Source organism: Leptosomus discolor, chromosome 5, assembly GCF_034619465.1.
Source record: "Leptosomus discolor isolate bLepDis1 chromosome 5, bLepDis1.hap2, whole genome shotgun sequence".
NCBI classification, from domain to species: Eukaryota; Metazoa; Chordata; class Aves; order Leptosomiformes; family Leptosomidae; genus Leptosomus; species Leptosomus discolor.
This window is the reverse complement of record NC_141395.1, coordinates 53,146,889-53,163,734: the sequence shown is the minus strand read 5'-3', so window position 1 is coordinate 53,163,734 and position 16,846 is coordinate 53,146,889. Positions and strand designations below refer to the sequence as shown.

The following is a 16,846-nucleotide window of genomic DNA, read 5'->3' as shown; positions in this document are numbered from 1 at the left end:
GACCCTTCCACAGTGCTGCAGCGATAAGCAGAAAATTTTTTTCTCTCATTAAGCAAGCGGAACAATTGGGGGGTTTTGTCATAGCTCCAAAAATTATTTTAGTCATAACCTAAGAATGTGACTAAACTCTCCCTCAGTAAAAGGAAAATAACATGAGCTTCTCTATGCATAGGCAGGGTGGGACACTCTAAGGACAGATACACACAGGCAGCTCTGTGTTTATAAGGCCACATGGAAATAAATGTAGTGTAAGGGCTTGCAAATGGAAAGTCTTGTTCAGTTACACTGTTTATACTTAAATCAATCTCAAAATGCTTAAAGCCACCCATCAGTGACACATACTGTGAAAATTATATTCAATGCCAACTCCCCATCTCCTCAAGGAGTAAAGGCTAAAAACTCAAGAGAAGTTAAACAGATGACAAAAAATGTAAGAATTGTTACAAGTCCCACTTTGCAGAGTAAGGAAGGAATAAGCAGCATGTCCATGTTACCTTATCCAACTCCAAAGCAGTAGTATAAACAGAGAATTTAAATAATATCCCTTTTTGACTCTTAACTACAAACCCAATCTGCTTCCTAAAGCCATGCACAGAAGCTACCTTATACTTTTCTTCATCTCTCTATTTTTAAATCAAAACTGCTGGATAGTTGCATGGAAAACTGCTGTAATCAAAATACCAACATCAAGAACAGGATCCCAGTAAAAGCTACACCTCCAGCAACAATGAATGAAAACAAATGATTGCCACTACTGTTTCAAAATGGTATGCAGATGTGTTTCAAAGCACTTTTAACAGTCCCAAACCTTTCTAATGAAAACTACAAGAAGCAACTGTTTATCCTCACTCCCTCATATTGGGCACTCACGGGGGAACAGAGACAAACCTCCACGTATTCAAAAAAAAGAATCGAGTGTACAAGGACAAATGCATCCCTGTCACTCAAATTCATTGCAATTTTATGTTTTTTTCACTCCAGCGTGTGTCAAGAACTTTAACAGAAAGCGGTTCGCTGCAAGGTAACTGAGCAGGTCAGTAACGTTAAATTGATCTGAATGTTGACCTATTTGACTCATTAGTAGTGAGGTGTAAACAATCTACTCCTCTCCAGGCAGTCTTTAAGCTGGTATAAAGATACAGACAAGAATGAAGCTCTAAATCGATCCCAAAGCCTTTTTCTTGCCACTTCAGGTTGAAGCAGGCAAACCCTTTGCCTCAGCGTTCTGAATAGTGCTTCCGAAACTCAATACCAGTCTCTCAAACAAATTCCTGATCACACCCTTAAAAAGGAACTGGGTGAGGGGGAAGTAATTTAGGCTTTTTTTTCTTCTTCCTTCCGTTCAGATGGTACATTGCAACAAGTTGGTAGACACAAATAGAAATGGTTCTTAAACAGAAGAAGAAAACAAACAGAATAAGTACACAAAACCACACTGAACCACTGCTCCCATAATATCTGCTGCAGCATTTAGTAACTTCCAAGTAGTTGAATTTTTATGTTCAGAGGGCTACACATCCTAGAGGCAATGACAAAGTAGTGGAAAGCAGACTCTAGCAGCAGAGGAAGAACAGAGTTGTAAATTTAATTCTTCTCAAGATAAATTATGTAATTATCACACAAGTAATGTCTCTAAAACCTGCAGTAATATAATTTAGGGCTTGACAGTTAAAATCTATCGCCTTCAAAAAATTAAAAAAAAACCAAACAAACAAACAAAAAAACACCACAAACAACCCAAACATTTCAACTGATAACTTTGCTAATCTACTTCATATAATGTAAAACACAAAAAATAAATTCCAACCTGGATGTACTTCTTGCTGAAGCATCTCTGCTTTCATGCACAGCCTCACCATTTTGCTGAACTTCTACTGAACAGAACGAAACAATTTCAACAGAAATATTCTATTACATCTGTTTGAAATCTTAATTACAATATTACTATCTGATTTAATTATTTTAACTTACTGGTTGCTGATGAACTGAGATTTGTAAGAGATTCTTGTTCAACAACCAAACCATCTAGCACAACTGTCAGTTCACCTGTTTGCACCATGCCACTCTTGTTTTCCAAAGAGAGTTTCAACTGTTCCTTTACCTTCTCCACTAAAAACGGAGTTGGGGTGGGCAGGGGGAGAGAAAGAGAGAAAGGATAAAGGAAAGATTAAATTCTAAACAACATTAAAAAATACTTTCAACACAAAAATGTGATACATGTATTTAGTTGTACAAAACTGAACATGAGAGATATTCAGATGATTCAAATCAACATAGAAATTACTAAGGAACTGTGTAAATTTACATCCACTGTGGGTAAAAGCACAATTTATTGAAAAAATAATTGGCCATTTACATAGTATATTCTATAGGTATGTACAGGATCTACATGGTTTCAGTACTTCATTGTTAATGATTTTCCAGGGTTGCTGTTTCCACTAAGCCTTTCTGAAATTACGCACTACTTACATAACACGAGAAGGCTTAAAGTCAAACCACTATTGAACCACGTATCCAAATATTACAAGTCATAGGGAACCTCATTCTACAACCAGAGCTTATGTTCATTTCTCATATCATCTTCCAAAACTAATTCTAAGAGATCACTGAAAAGAACATCATTTTAAGGGAGCAAATGCAAACACTGCATAGAGTCCTCATTTTTTAAAATTATTTTTAGTAAATCCTTACTAGCATTTTCATAGATCCCAACTCCAAGGATTAACAGTAACAGAGAATATACCTCAAGTAACCAAAAATTAAATCAGAAACTTTTTTCACCAAAAGAAACTTTGAGATAATTGAGATATACAAAAAAATGTGTACATGGTACAGTAAAAGAATTCAGTATGACTGATAAGCAATGTACACGTTTGTAGAGAGACATACATAATCTGGAAGTAAAATATGCTGTGGATGCTGTGTAATTCTCTCTAAGTCAACTACTACTAGTACAGCAGTTAAAGCTACATGTCATAAATCCGAACAGTCAGAGTTCACATTAATCAGGTTAAAATGCTTAAGGCCTTTTAATATTTGCGGTCTCAGATTAAAAGATTAATTTTTTGAGATACACCACCGTATTTCCCTCCATATCACAGTATTCCAAGCTAAAGTTAAAGCTCACTGTGCACGTCTATGCATTAAATTAGTATTTCCTTAATTTTTTTTTCATTCTTATCATATATCGTAAATGACCAATAAACATGAAAACAGGCAAGGCTACTATAAACTATTGCCAGATAGTCCCAAGATGTTACTTTAAAGAGCAAGTTTGACAGCGTAATTGGGCAGCAGTTACTAGCAGACACTCACTGCTATATTACAATGGATTTCAAAGTACTTTAAATCGCTGGAGCAAGCACAAAGCTCCCAAATCTACAGAATTATCGATCTGGCAATCTGCATTTTGGAAAATGGCACTACCTGAAAGACAAGAAAGAAACTAGCTTATCACTGAGTTGTTAAATCAATATATTTATTAATCATAATTTCTGCAAAAGGCAATTGGTTTCCTTTCTGCTATATTAACAGGTTATCTCCCCAAACCAGATCAACAGTTGGCTGTAGTCCAACTGAGCTGGTAAGAAAGCTGAGAAGGGTGTGGGCAGCAATTCCATACTGGTGGTGTTTAGCAGGAGAAAGCAACAGCGCTAATTCTGAAGTTTCTGAATTTAGAGGACTTCCCCTTTACATTTTATTCAGTAAAGAGCCTTTCAAGTGCGGCATTTTAGATTAAGTATCAATAACTAGATCATGCTTTTGCCAAGAAAGGTTGGACCAGATGATCCTTGAAGTCCCTTCCAACCTGGTATTCTACGATTCTATGAACTGAATGACTGAAGGGCACCACTCTGACTATTCTACCACTGAATTATTGGATATTCCAGTGTGTGTCAAACTCCTGACTTGCCCAAATCGGAAACAGTGCACATAAATCACTTTTGGTGCAATGTACAGCTAACTCAACCATTCACTCCCTGAAAGAACTTGCCAAGCTGCTGGATCCTCTATCTCCTGGATCTACAGTAATAAAATATTAACTGTTTTGTTAGAATTAGTTTAAATATTAACTACTTTTTTGGCTACCTTTATTACAACCCAGTTTCTTCCGATACAGGTTTTTTTTATTTTAAAAAGAAGCAATTTTTATTCTTAGCTACAAAATCTTGGTCAGAATCTTTATAAAACTTCTGAAGAAATCCCACTTGATTTTGGATTCTGTTTCAATTTTCTGTAGGAATCAGAAAAATGAAGCTTTTTTTTGGCTCTCATTTCCCCCCACCTCCCTAAACAGATGTCTCAGGTTTGTATGCCATATTGTGAGAAAGATGAGAAATTGGTTTAGCTGGAATTCTACTGCCACTCTGGAGCGGAATTTAAAGTGTGGATTCACCATTCTCTTGTACAATTAAAAACAATTTTTAAAAGCAAATTACATAAAGACCTGTTTTAATTCTATTAAAGACAATTAAAATCAGAAGTTACACAAAACACAACAATCTCTAATATACTAAAAGGAAGTTCTCGATTATTTCATGAATCAGTGGTTCCTACTGCTCTCTGAGCAGCTATATTATTAGGGGGAAACATCCAGCCTTTCTGTTAATGATTCTAGAGAAAGAAAACATGAAAAATTACACAGATGGCTTTTCTGAAAGTTTAGACTTTTTTTTCCCAGGTCTAAAACAGATCTTTCAGCAAATTAGTTACTAGTTTGCCATAAAATATTGTATTTAATCGGTTCCACTTTACTTAATTTGTAGTAACTCATACTTTAATGTTTGTTTCAAAATTATTATATCCCATTGTTACATTTAAATTGCTGTCGTTAACACAGACATCTCTAGAAGAGACAACTAAACACATCAACTGAAAGTCAGTTGTAATTACAGGTATAGTTAGTAGTCTGGTTGCCAGTTTGATATATAGGTTAGTAATAATAATTCTACTTTACTCAAAATATCCTTCATAACTTACATTTTCTATTGTGTATTTCCAAAGCTTGTCTCAAGTCTACAGTGGCTCTTCCTAATAAAGCATCTGCTTTTAAAGTGTGATGGCTCCACACTCTAAATTCCAGCGTAGTCTGTGGAGTCACATTCCTGCATATAAAATACATTTTTAAAAAAAAATATATACAGATTTTAAAGTATTCATTCTTGTTATTAGTTGTGTTTGCACTTAATTCACTTTCTCATACTTACAGTATTTTTCCACACTAATTAACTTTAAAAAGTTTTTGTACTGCAAGGGAAAATTTTTAACAAAGAACTGCAAACACTGATATTTATGCTTAAAATCAAACTTAAAGCACATTACTATGACAGCATAAGGAATTTGAGAAGTGTCAGAATAACCTACACTAAGCTCAAATCTCAGTTATATAAAACTTATCTTACTTTATTTATGAAAGACATTTTTTCCCTATTCCCTACTATTCCAGAATTCTAATTAAAAAGTCACATTATTAAATGTGGAGAAAAAGGTGGTAAGTATATTTGTCTGTCACTAGAAAGAAAAATACTAAATATCTTTAAAAAAAGGAAAAAGCAACCAATAAGCTACTTGCAAGCAGGATGAACCCACTCAATAGGTGTCAGCTTGCCATGAAAGTGTTGATAAAACGTTACCTGTGAATCTACAAATATACATAAAACCATAATGCATACTCACAGAAATCAGTGGGGGAAAATCAAATGATGAAGCTAAAGTAAAAATTGGAGGGAAGCAGAAATGTAAAGGACCCAATTACAGTAATATGATAACCTTTGGCAGTGATCACTCTCCTGCTCAAGAAGGAAAAGAGGGAGCTATTGTAGGTCCTAGACAGTAAGTTTTGTAGTACAGGGTCTAGTACTTCAAGAGTGCTCCTGGCTATGAAAAATAGAACCACTGTACCGCAAAAAGTCAAAGAGTACATATCCATCAATACTGGATAAAGAAATTACATCAACATTGATGAAAACAATACTAAAAACAACCCCCACCCTCGCACCAACAGGGCTAGCTTTATTGTCACTTGAATGCGTTGGACACACAGATTATTTTTGCTGAAATGCATGAGCAAATGTATTTTTGCATTTTGAATAGGTTGCCTTCTAATGGAAGTCTTTAAAAGACCAACTCAAAAAAGAAAAGAAAAAAGAAAAAAAAACCACCACCTACACATGGAGAATAAATTGCTGGTGCTCATGCAGATCCACAGAAGTGAGGGGAATTTGGTAGGCCAGAGAGTTCCTTCTATCCTCAAATAGACTGGGCAACAGAAGCAACAATACCATTCCAATAGTCAGAGGAAGAGGGGGCCAGAACACCTTATATGTAAGGGTAAGATCCTCAGTAAGTAATACTGATGATGGAACGAGTCTGTTTGGCTGTACTGTGCACGCCAAACTACCTCACTTCTGTCAGCTCACCAAATCCTGCCAAACCAAACCTGCCTCCTCAACAGAAACTCTTGGTGAATATTCTGATAGCTCTATACTTGTGCTAGTAATAACTCCTGGAAATCATCAGGTCCAAGACTGCATTATTCTCTTTTGCAATATTGCAAAGGGCTAATAAGCTGTGCTAAACCCCTACTCTCCAGGACTGTTAGTTATAGGTACCTGGCATGGTTCCCACTACTAACAAAGCTGGCTATTGCACAAAGACAGGTCAGATGCTGTAAAATGTACTGGCCCATGCTCAATGCTACCTGATAGTAGCTATGTTTGAAGACCAAAATCTGAGGCAGTAGCATCTTGCTTATATACTAATGCATTAGCATATAGCAAATCGCACAGTACAAAACTGTCAGCTCTTCATAGAGTCATATTCAGGTATATCTATGCCTACAGCACAGTTAAACCAAATTAAATCACAAGAAGATTAAAAAGGTCAAATATCAGAAGTTGCAAGGTCACTTTGCAGTAAACTGGTTTTGTGTGTGTATGCCTTCACTAGGAAATTTAAAGGAAAATGTAACTTTCCTCATAACTACTACCCATGCAGCTGAGATTTTTTTCCTTTTAAAGTTGAGAATTAAATGGTTACAATTAGTAACATCTTCTAGAGAGGAATCTTAAACGTGAATGGTCCACAGTGCTAACAAATATCAAGAGTATACCATGTATAGCAACTGTGTGCAAGGAACACCCTCTGTACAAAAAATATTATCAAAACATTATAAGAATTGAGAAAAAAAATCATTTGAGATAAATATCATCTTATGTCTGCATTTAGTCATCAACAGCCAGAGAAAACTATCTAGGTAGCCGAACTTAGTAAATATTTGCCTGCAATGGCTGCCTAATAAATAGTATTAAACAACCAAAAAAATTTACTTACACTGTCAGCTGCTCATCCCATTTTGGATTTGAAGAACTACTTGATTTGGCTGTTTTCTTAATTTCTCCATCTGCAGTTAATTCCGTGTAGAAAGTTGTTCCAAACCAATTCTTTTTTCGCTTCAGTTTGGCACTGGAAACTAACAAAATACATTGCTTTATCTGTAACAGCATACTGTTGCTGAAAACAGAACATGTAGTGCCTACACAATATATGAAATACAGCACGTCACTGTTATTCCTCACCTTTTCTACTGCTGAACAGAAAGAGGTCAATGCTAAAATGGTAGCTTTTATTTTCAAAAGCTACTTTCTCAGATAGTTGAAACCAAGTGTGACATTCTTTTCACCACATACTGGAAGGATGGGTTGGAGAGGCAGTACGACAATTATTTTAGGGATAAACACTGAAAATCACATGGGTTCTCTTGTTTATTCTCTCATTGTTCTTCCTACTCTTCCCTTAACTGAAAAATATCTAAGTATGATATATCTGAGAGATTATCAAGTAGACTTGTTTTTTTTAATTCTATGTAGTTATGAAAGCATATGCAGTTCAGGCCTCTTTCAAAAAGTCCCTGTATACAGCCAAGCCTGTATATAGAGCTTCATTTTTCATTTCCTTGCCTAGATTACCTGTGCGGTTAACCTGTGGTTTAACATATCATTTTGTTAAAAGTAAGAGATCAGCCCTCAGATTTCCCCTATTTAAACAGCTTTGCAGATGAACTTAAAGTTTCAGGTAAATATTCAACAACTAAGAAATAGCAAATGACCAAAGAAACTATTTTTTACCTCCAAATCACTGGTGAGGTCCTCAGTGCTCCTGAATATAAATATGTTCTCCCACTTCCTCTCCCAGCTGAGGAAGTCACTACAAAAACCAACAGCAGCCTAACTCCACAGGGATGTGGTTTATCACCAGAACAAGCTGCCCATGAAAGCTGGTTATCTACAGCTTTTGAGACACTGAAAATTCAACTGGACAATACCCTAGGCAACCTGATCTAACTTCCAAGGCAGCCCTGCCTTCAGCAGAAGAGTGGACTAGAAAATCCCCAAAGGTCCCTTCCAACCTAAATTATTCCATATGGCTGTGTAAGCCAACCTGCTGCCCTAAGGATAATACAGAATACCTCTAATATTCTCAACATATCTTACCTGATATGTAATCAAAGACCCTAATCTTCGAAGGGCTAGCAGATTTTTGTGATCTCCTCCAGTTCTTCTCCAGCTTCACTATAACATTGCACCCATTTTCAGCTTGGGGTTCACTATAACTGCCCATCTTTTTTGTAGAATTTCAGTAATATGTGTTCCCTCTATATAATTTGAGACATTAATTATTTGTTCCCAAGTAAAATTCCTTACATTTGTCCCCATGTTGTAGTGACTCTAATTTTTTTTCTAATTTGAAGAGATCATTGAAACACCATCCAACTCACTGTATAACCTCTACCTATCTTCAATCCAACTACATATGTTATATTCTTAACTGTAACATTCAGGTAATTAATTAAAATATTAACTATACTGATCCATTTTTTACACTCATTTCAAAGATTGCTTTTTAGAATACAGGTTTTCCTGTAAAAAATCACCATGATACAAATCACTACTTGCCTGTTACTTGCATCTGTAATCTTCCATTATGGTTGTTACTTGTATCAGTTCTTGGTGAGGCTGTGGCCATGACAGAGGTTTAGGCTTTAGCCTAAAAAAAAAGCACAAGGGTGGCTTACTAAAAAGTACTTCTCTCTCTATGTTAGTTATAACTATTAAACAAAATGCTCAACTAATCAGTAAGTTACCAAATGTTACTTAGGTATGGTAGAACACATTATTTTGCAACACCAGTTAAAAAACCCAATTACTTAGGAAATTTGTCCCACATTACCTTTGAGGATGCCAAGACATTTCAGTAATGCATCTATTTACATAGTTTAGAACAACGGTGTAAGGCAAGAAAAACAATTCAGCTGTGATTATCAACATTCCTATCCCCAGAAAGTATGCTTATGGTCTGATTTCAAAAGAGCTAAGCACCAACAACTTCAAATGAACAAAACATTTGAAACATTTACTCACTTGAAAACCTAGCTGTCCCCAGAATGATATGGTCAGGCAGTAACGCAAGTGATTCAGACAACAAATATTTTACTTTTGACCCTAGATTTGCAATCAGCTTTCTATACCCATTGTTGTCCACCCAAAAATCAATTCCCTCATCTATTGAGATACTAAGCACTTTACAAGTACCACCTCATCTTATCATTCAGCAAATAAAACAGTGTGGCTCTGATCTTAGCTGGGGCATCCCACCATTTGAAGCACATGCAGACAACACTCCTGTCCTCCTGAATTACTACACCTGAAACAAAGCTAGAAGTAAAATATTCTCTGTTTCTATCAGACAACTATTATTCATGAGAAAAGAATACGTACATTTAACATACACTTTCCACGATCTGTATGAATTTACATATTTATTTCTGTGAACATTAACTGGTATCAATAATATTGAATACTGGTATTTTGGGATAGAATACTGCTATCAATAATATATGAACATTTGTCACCAAACCTTTTTGATCATGCACCTTTATCAGTAAAAAACTTTTGAGCACACACCCCCAATAGGTGTATATTTATTCATGAATTGTATATAGGTACTTCTGCACTAATATATTCTGTATGTTATAAAACATGTAAAAACAGAAATTAAAAAGGATGAGCTAAGGATGAAATAAACAGTGTTTTTAAAAAATTGTTACTATTAACTATTAATAATTGTTACTATTAACAGTACAAAAAAAATTTTATTCTCGCGAAAAAATTAGTAATATTTGCGAGAGCCATATGACTGAATACGCTTCATTTTTTAAAATGTTGGCTTAACACTTTGTAATACAGTGATTTGAAGGTCTGGTTCTAAATTCAGTTTATTTCAATACTTGGTTTTAATGGCTGTCATAGCTGGAAAAGACAGTTTGCAAAGATATGTACCTCCAAACGAAAGTGCAGCACTAGCCGCACTTACTAAATCATAATACTCATTTTTCATTCCCATCCACTAATTATACACAGGTTTTTCTTCAAATTTGGCCGTCTTCACCAATATCAATCAGTTGTTACTGCAAATTAATTTTTAACAAATGCATTCAAAACCCCTGAAGTCTTCATTTGGAAGACTTGTAAACAGGTGAGAAAATTCTGTTTCCAAGTTTAAGTGTACAGATATGAGAGATTTTATAGATGACACACATCTTTTCTGGCAACATCACCACCAATGACGGAAACATTTCCAATCATCCATTTTCAAAATGCTCTCTCCATAGCACAAGTTTCTTTCAACAAGCAGTCACCTTCTTGTTCATTGTTAAAACTTCACCTTCACCTTGAAGGGACGCACTAAGTGCCCTTATTTTTTTAAAAATATCTGTTAGTCAGCATACTACTGACAGCCACTTGTCACCACAGAACAGGTCAGCAAATTCAGAACATTTATCGTTTTGTGAAAGAAGAACACATAATTAATCTTTAACTTTTACAACTCTTCTAAGCACTTCGCCATGATAACCAGCAAACAAAAAATTTTCCTGGTCACTCCTCATGTCTTTATAAATTATTGTAAGGATTCTACTATGTATAGGTCTTGTTTCCATACAATTAACCATATTGATGACATCCTGCAGCACTTTGTGCACTTCTGGCTCCATTGTTGCTTGCCTATGCATGATGAAGTGAATAAATTTCAGGTGTGGTGCTCTCTTTGTAACCTTACCCCAGAAACTTTTTTAATTCAGTCAAAGCAGACACTCCATCGGTGGTTACACTGACACAGTTTTTCCATTTAAAAAAAAAAAAAATAGTTATTAAAGAAGTCGTTTACTGGATTTTTTGAGTTTTATTTGGTTGGGTGGGTGGGATTTTTGTTGGGTTTTTTTTGTTTTTAACTCTAGTCCCAGCATGTATAAAGCAAAATAAATGCAGAAATAAAGAAATAAACTGTGCCAAAGTCCTCAGGTAGACAGTTCATTGCTTAATATACTCAGACTTCACGTTTCAGGTGCTGATTTACCTGCAAGTCATGCCACCTGTCCTAACCTGAGTTTCTGGCTCTGCTTGCTACTAAGCTGCTAACTGCCAATCTCCTGATAACGGAGAAGTGAGAATTCACCACACTTAGCTTTGCATCTTTCCTCTTCAACAAAAAATGGTCATGATGCCTGGGAGAAATTAGTACAACGCCAGGGAGATCCCAACAGAGGATGGAGATGAAACAAAGCTAGGCTTGGGGTTGGCTGAGGGGCTGCATGTTTCTGCAATAACTACATGACTGCATCCCACGTCAACAGTGTCCCAATGTTGTGTTTCTGCCCCTGTAAAATGAACATACTTCTATAACAATAGTCTATCTTACATTCTTGCCAATATGGTACCGTATTAATATGTATGTCAAATACTACTTAGAAAAACAAATTTCAAAATATAAAGAAAAATAATAATAGACTGGAATAAAAGCTGCTCATCACCTATAAATATTAGGAACATGTAGAAAACAAAAATAAAGGCTACTGAATTAAAAGAATAGCGTTGACATAAATATTTCCAAAAATCTCAGGTTTCTGGGGGGCAAGGTTGCAGCAGAGAGAGAGAGAGCAAACATATGAAACTAAGCAGGGACAGTAAAGAAGTCACATAGCAGAGGGACTGACAAACTTGCACTAGGAGGGGATTATACCATCACTCTCTTGCCTCATTAGAAGTAAAAAGTATCCAAAGCTGAGAAAGATTTTAAGAAGTTCTACAACTAGAAATTCTTCAAATACTGAAAAACTGGAAGTTTCAAGGACTAACAGTATCCCATCTTTATGAGTCAGAAGAAACTGTATCTGCATGGCCAAAAATAACCAAAATTTCAACAAAACAAGTTGTCTGATCTTGGTGAAGGAAGGGATGGAATGGCAATTACACAAAGTGATGATATTCACCTGGAGGACTGAGAAGTTCTCACAACCAGGGATAACATCAAAAGCAAAATACCAGTATTGTCTTGATCTAATCTGCAAGAAAGCCTATATGAGAAATAAAAACAGGTGGTGAAGCTATGGGCATGACTTACTGCTTTCGTGCATCATGCACACTTTTTTTCCTCAGCCCTAAATCCCTTTTTCTCATTACTCAAAAGAAATGCCCAGTTTGGCTACTGATCATGTTCATTAAGGGTTAAAATCTTTGAGGTTATCTCTACATAATCTTAAAAAGAGGATTACACACAGCAACGTAAGAGTCATCATCCTTGTATTTATAATCTTCCTGAAAATCAAGGGATTAATTCTAACAGAGCTACAGTCACCACACATTACCAAATATGAACCTGCTACACCTATTTATTCAAGTTCTAGTTTAAATTTCATTGGTCTAAAGGATGTGAAGGTTAACTTTCAGAATTGTTTTCACTGAGACATACAACTCCCCTGCCTCAGAATTCCTGAACACCAAAAAAGAATTGAGAGAGAGTCTTAAGAGTCATGTAAAATCATAGTTAACACAATGCTTCTCTCTAAACCATCCTCATCATACGTAACCATTACACCAACTGGAAGAGTAGTCTATTTATTAAGACCTGTAACAGATATTTTAAAAATTAGTATTACTTTGGTTGCATAAACTATTTTGCTAACTACAGATCAAGCAGGACAAAATAAGACCCTAGCAAAACCATGGAATGGCAGACATACTAGTCTATTAAAAATTAGTCTTATTCAATATATTCATCAATGACCTAGATGAAAAGACAGTGTATCCTCAGCAAATTTGCTGATGATACGAAGCTGGGAGGAGTGGCAGATACAGCAGAAGGCTGTGCTGCCATTCAGCGAGACCTGGACAGGCTGGAGAGCTGGGCGGAGAGGAACCTAATGGGGTTCAATAAGGGCAAGTGTAGGGTCCTGCACCTGGGGAGGAATAACCCCATGCACCAGTACAGGCTGGGGGTCAACCTGCTGGCGAGTAGCTCTGCAGAGAGAGACCTGGAAGTTTTGGTGGATAACAGGATGACCACGAGCCAGCAATGTGCACTTGTGGCCAAGAATGGCAACAGCATCCTGGGGTGCATGAAGAAGAGCGTGGCCAGCAGGCCAAGGGAGGTCATCCTCCCACTCTACTCTGCCCTGGTAAGGCGAAACCTGGAGTCCTGTGTCCAGTTCTGGGTCCCCCAGTTCAAGAAGGACAGGGAGCTACTGGAGAGAGTCCAGCAGAGGGCTACAAAGATGATTAGGGGGCTGAAGCATCTCTCCTACAAGGAGAGGCTGAGAGACCTGAGGCTATTTAGCCTGGAGAAGAGAAGACTGAGAGGGGACCTTATCAACACTTACAAATATCTAAAGAGCGGGTGTCAAGAGGATGGGGCCAGGCTCTTCTCAGTGGTGCCCAGTGCCAGGACAAGGGGCAACAGGCACAAACTGGAGCACAGGGAGTTCTGCTTGAGCATGACAAGGAACTTCTTTACTCTGAAGGTCACAGAGCACTGGAACAGGCTGCCCAGGGAGGTTGTAGAGTCTCCTTCTCTGGAGATATTCAAAACCCACCTGGATGCATTCCTGTGCAACCTGCTCTAGGCTAGCCTGCTTTGGCAGGAGGGTTGGACTAGATGATCTCCAGAGGTCCATTCCAATTCAAAACATTCTGTGATTTTGTGTGCGATTTCTGAATTCATGTAAATTAACACTTTCATGGAAGACAGCCTAGTTAACAATAACAGCATTTATAAATTTACACTTCTGTGAAGAATTTTCTCTAAATCTCAAAATGCTATTAAAACATCAGAAATAAAAGACAACCATGCTAGTGGATTTTCATTAATTTATTTTTCAGTCTTTAGTAGCTGATTTACTTTTTCATGGCATTTAAGCAGCTACATTTTATATGACAGCACCCATTTGGTAATGAATGCACCTGGTTGAGACTTATTGTACTATACTGAAACAAATGCTGGTATTTCTTGTGAAGTTGAGAGCTAAAAAGTATCACTGGAACAGCAAACACATATTTATAAATTGACTGATGTTTTAAATCAGTAATTGAGGATATTTTTCATAAAGAACCAAGAGACTCAGATGTAGAAGAGCACAATAACCAACACAGAAAGTCCATTCCTTACTCATATGCTACCACAGGAGTCAAGCTAGGAGTAAAACAAAAAAAAATTTGTACCAAGTTTAAGATAGTAGGGTCTAATTACCTGCAATGTCATTGCACCATGGATGGAAAATCTTATCACACAAAACAGCTAAAAATATAGGAAGAATGTTAAAACTGCAGAAACATGAAGTTACACAGCATGGCCTTTCAATTTAACTTTAAATCAGAAGATCTGCAAATCAGGAAAGTATCAAGGGAATATTTATCCAGCAAGCGCAGTCCCGCCCCATCCTACAGAAGGTCAACCCACTAAAAAGCAAGCAAACAAACAAACAAAACCCCCTAACCAAAATGAATGACATAGCCAAGAACTCAGAAATCATCCATAAAGCTGTGGTAGAGAATTTCACAAGTCACTGTGTCCCTCAGCTGAAACTGACCGCAGTTTCATCTAATACAAGACAGAAGACTGAACATATAAATATAGTTAAAATTAGTTATATTCAATCACAGTGTATTTGGGCTTACTGATAGTGCTTTAATGATCACTGACTTAGTCTCTTGCTAATTTGACACTTCTGTTCCAGAAATAACATAGAACATGGTGGATAATGGAAGAGGAAAAATAAACAGGAACGGATTGATTACACCATGAATGAGCACTGTTGAATCAAAAGTCTTCCTAAATGCCCAAAACCAGAGTAAGAAAACTTGACATCTAGTTGTATAAATGCACTAAGCAAGGACAAAGTAGATTAGCAAAATGCCTAAATATTATTAACCTCCTCACTAATATGTCTAATTCAATTTACTGCAAGTATAAGTAAGAATTGAGTTGTCAAGTAAAATCAGCATAATGCCAGAAATACTGTCTTTCCAATATCAGAGCATACCTTCCAAACAAGAATGGAAATGTAGAAGTATCTTTCCTCAAAAGATTATTTTTTTTTGAAGAAGGAAGCTCATCTATTCAAGATTTTTCCTGCCCCTGCCCCCTGCCCCAAGCAAAAAGGTAGGAAAGGCTGAAGGAAGAAGGATAGGGTGGGGAAGAAGTAAGTGAACTGAAACTCTAAAACCTATGGCTATTTAAATAAATAGTTCTATGCAGAGTAAAGGGAAAACAATACTGACAGTTACTTTTCCTTGTTACAAAGTGTAAACAAACAACAGAAAGACCATGTTGCTTTGATTATAAAGTCCTACACATAAGAAATCCCTAAAATAAAAAAATAAATAAATAAAAAATGCTTTAGGTTCAATGACACAGCCAGTGTTACTTCATGCTGGATTACCTGAAGATACCACAATACTGTCACAATTCTATTAGATGTAAAAGCGAACAGTATGTCCACTATTACAGTATTAGCAATACAAACTTGTACTACGCTTCAGACATTCCCTTCCTGTTCTCCTGCCTCCACATACACACACTTCTGTTTTCAAGATGGGATAATGTTGCTGGCAACAACCTCCCTGTTCCTTCAGTGAAGAAAGAGGGCCTGGAGGCAGGACTAGAAATGTGGATGATTTCCTGCTCTCACCAATGCAGTGGAACAAGTGTCTTTTTCCTGAAACACGCTCATGCACAGTTGCTTTGTCGCTCTGTACTGCATGCGCCAACATGGATAAAGTCTCCCAAGAACGTCCCTCCTTCCTACACCTCACACTCCAGCAGATCACAACAGCTACAGTACACAGAGATTCTGATGCCCACAACGTCCTGAAATCACCGGTTACTTGTTCAAAACCTTCAATAGTGTTGCAACAATTGGCTTTTTTACATTACTGAAAGAGCCAGTACCATAAAAGCACAAGATAAAACAAAAAATAGGTGTTACTAAGTGATGGTAAAACCAGAAATAGAAAAATTAGAGAAAGTATAGTAGCTTTTAGGAGAATACAGTTCCTGAAATAGCATACAAAGGAGTTATACAATAGTCCAAAATTGAAGAGACAGCTTTTAAAAGCAATGAAATTGTTGATATACCAAAGAAAACAACTTCCTGCATTTCCTTTTTAATTCTCAAAAAGCGTTTACTCCTCTATAACAGCATCAAGAAATAAAAGGTTGAAAGCAAGTTTCTTGATATGAAAATAAGAACGAAGAACAAAAATAAGAACAGAAAAAAGAACTTTTCTTATCTCAGACACAAGTAAATTTCTTAACTGATTCCTTTCCATTCAGACTTCCAAAATCCAGAATTTTTATTCAATGCAATTCTGATTAGAAAGTCTATTTCAGTATTTATCAACAATAAAAACGGCAATGACTTCTAATCTCAGGAGGATCATTAAATTTAAGTGAACACTCTCAACACCGAAAACCCTTAAATTTACATATATTCTGATCACATCTCTGTCAAAGGCAC

At 36.5% G+C, this 16,846-nt stretch overlaps 1 protein-coding gene across 1 annotated transcript in view; it reads right to left on the bottom strand.

The window, feature by feature from the left end:
• Window positions 1-9,024, bottom strand: part of WWP1 (WW domain containing E3 ubiquitin protein ligase 1) — a 33,272-nt gene extending 24,248 nt beyond the window's left edge. The window contains exons 1-5 of the mRNA XM_009952366.2: window positions 8,955-9,024; window positions 7,333-7,471; window positions 4,981-5,105; window positions 1,972-2,109; window positions 1,808-1,874 (exon numbers count right to left, since the gene is read on the bottom strand). Coding sequence (XP_009950668.1) covers window positions 1,808-1,874; window positions 1,972-2,109; window positions 4,981-5,105; window positions 7,333-7,471; window positions 8,955-9,024 — 539 coding nt within the window. The remainder of the gene's footprint in view (window positions 1-1,807; window positions 1,875-1,971; window positions 2,110-4,980; window positions 5,106-7,332; window positions 7,472-8,954) is intronic.
• Between the last annotated feature and the right edge of the window lie 7,822 nt (window positions 9,025-16,846).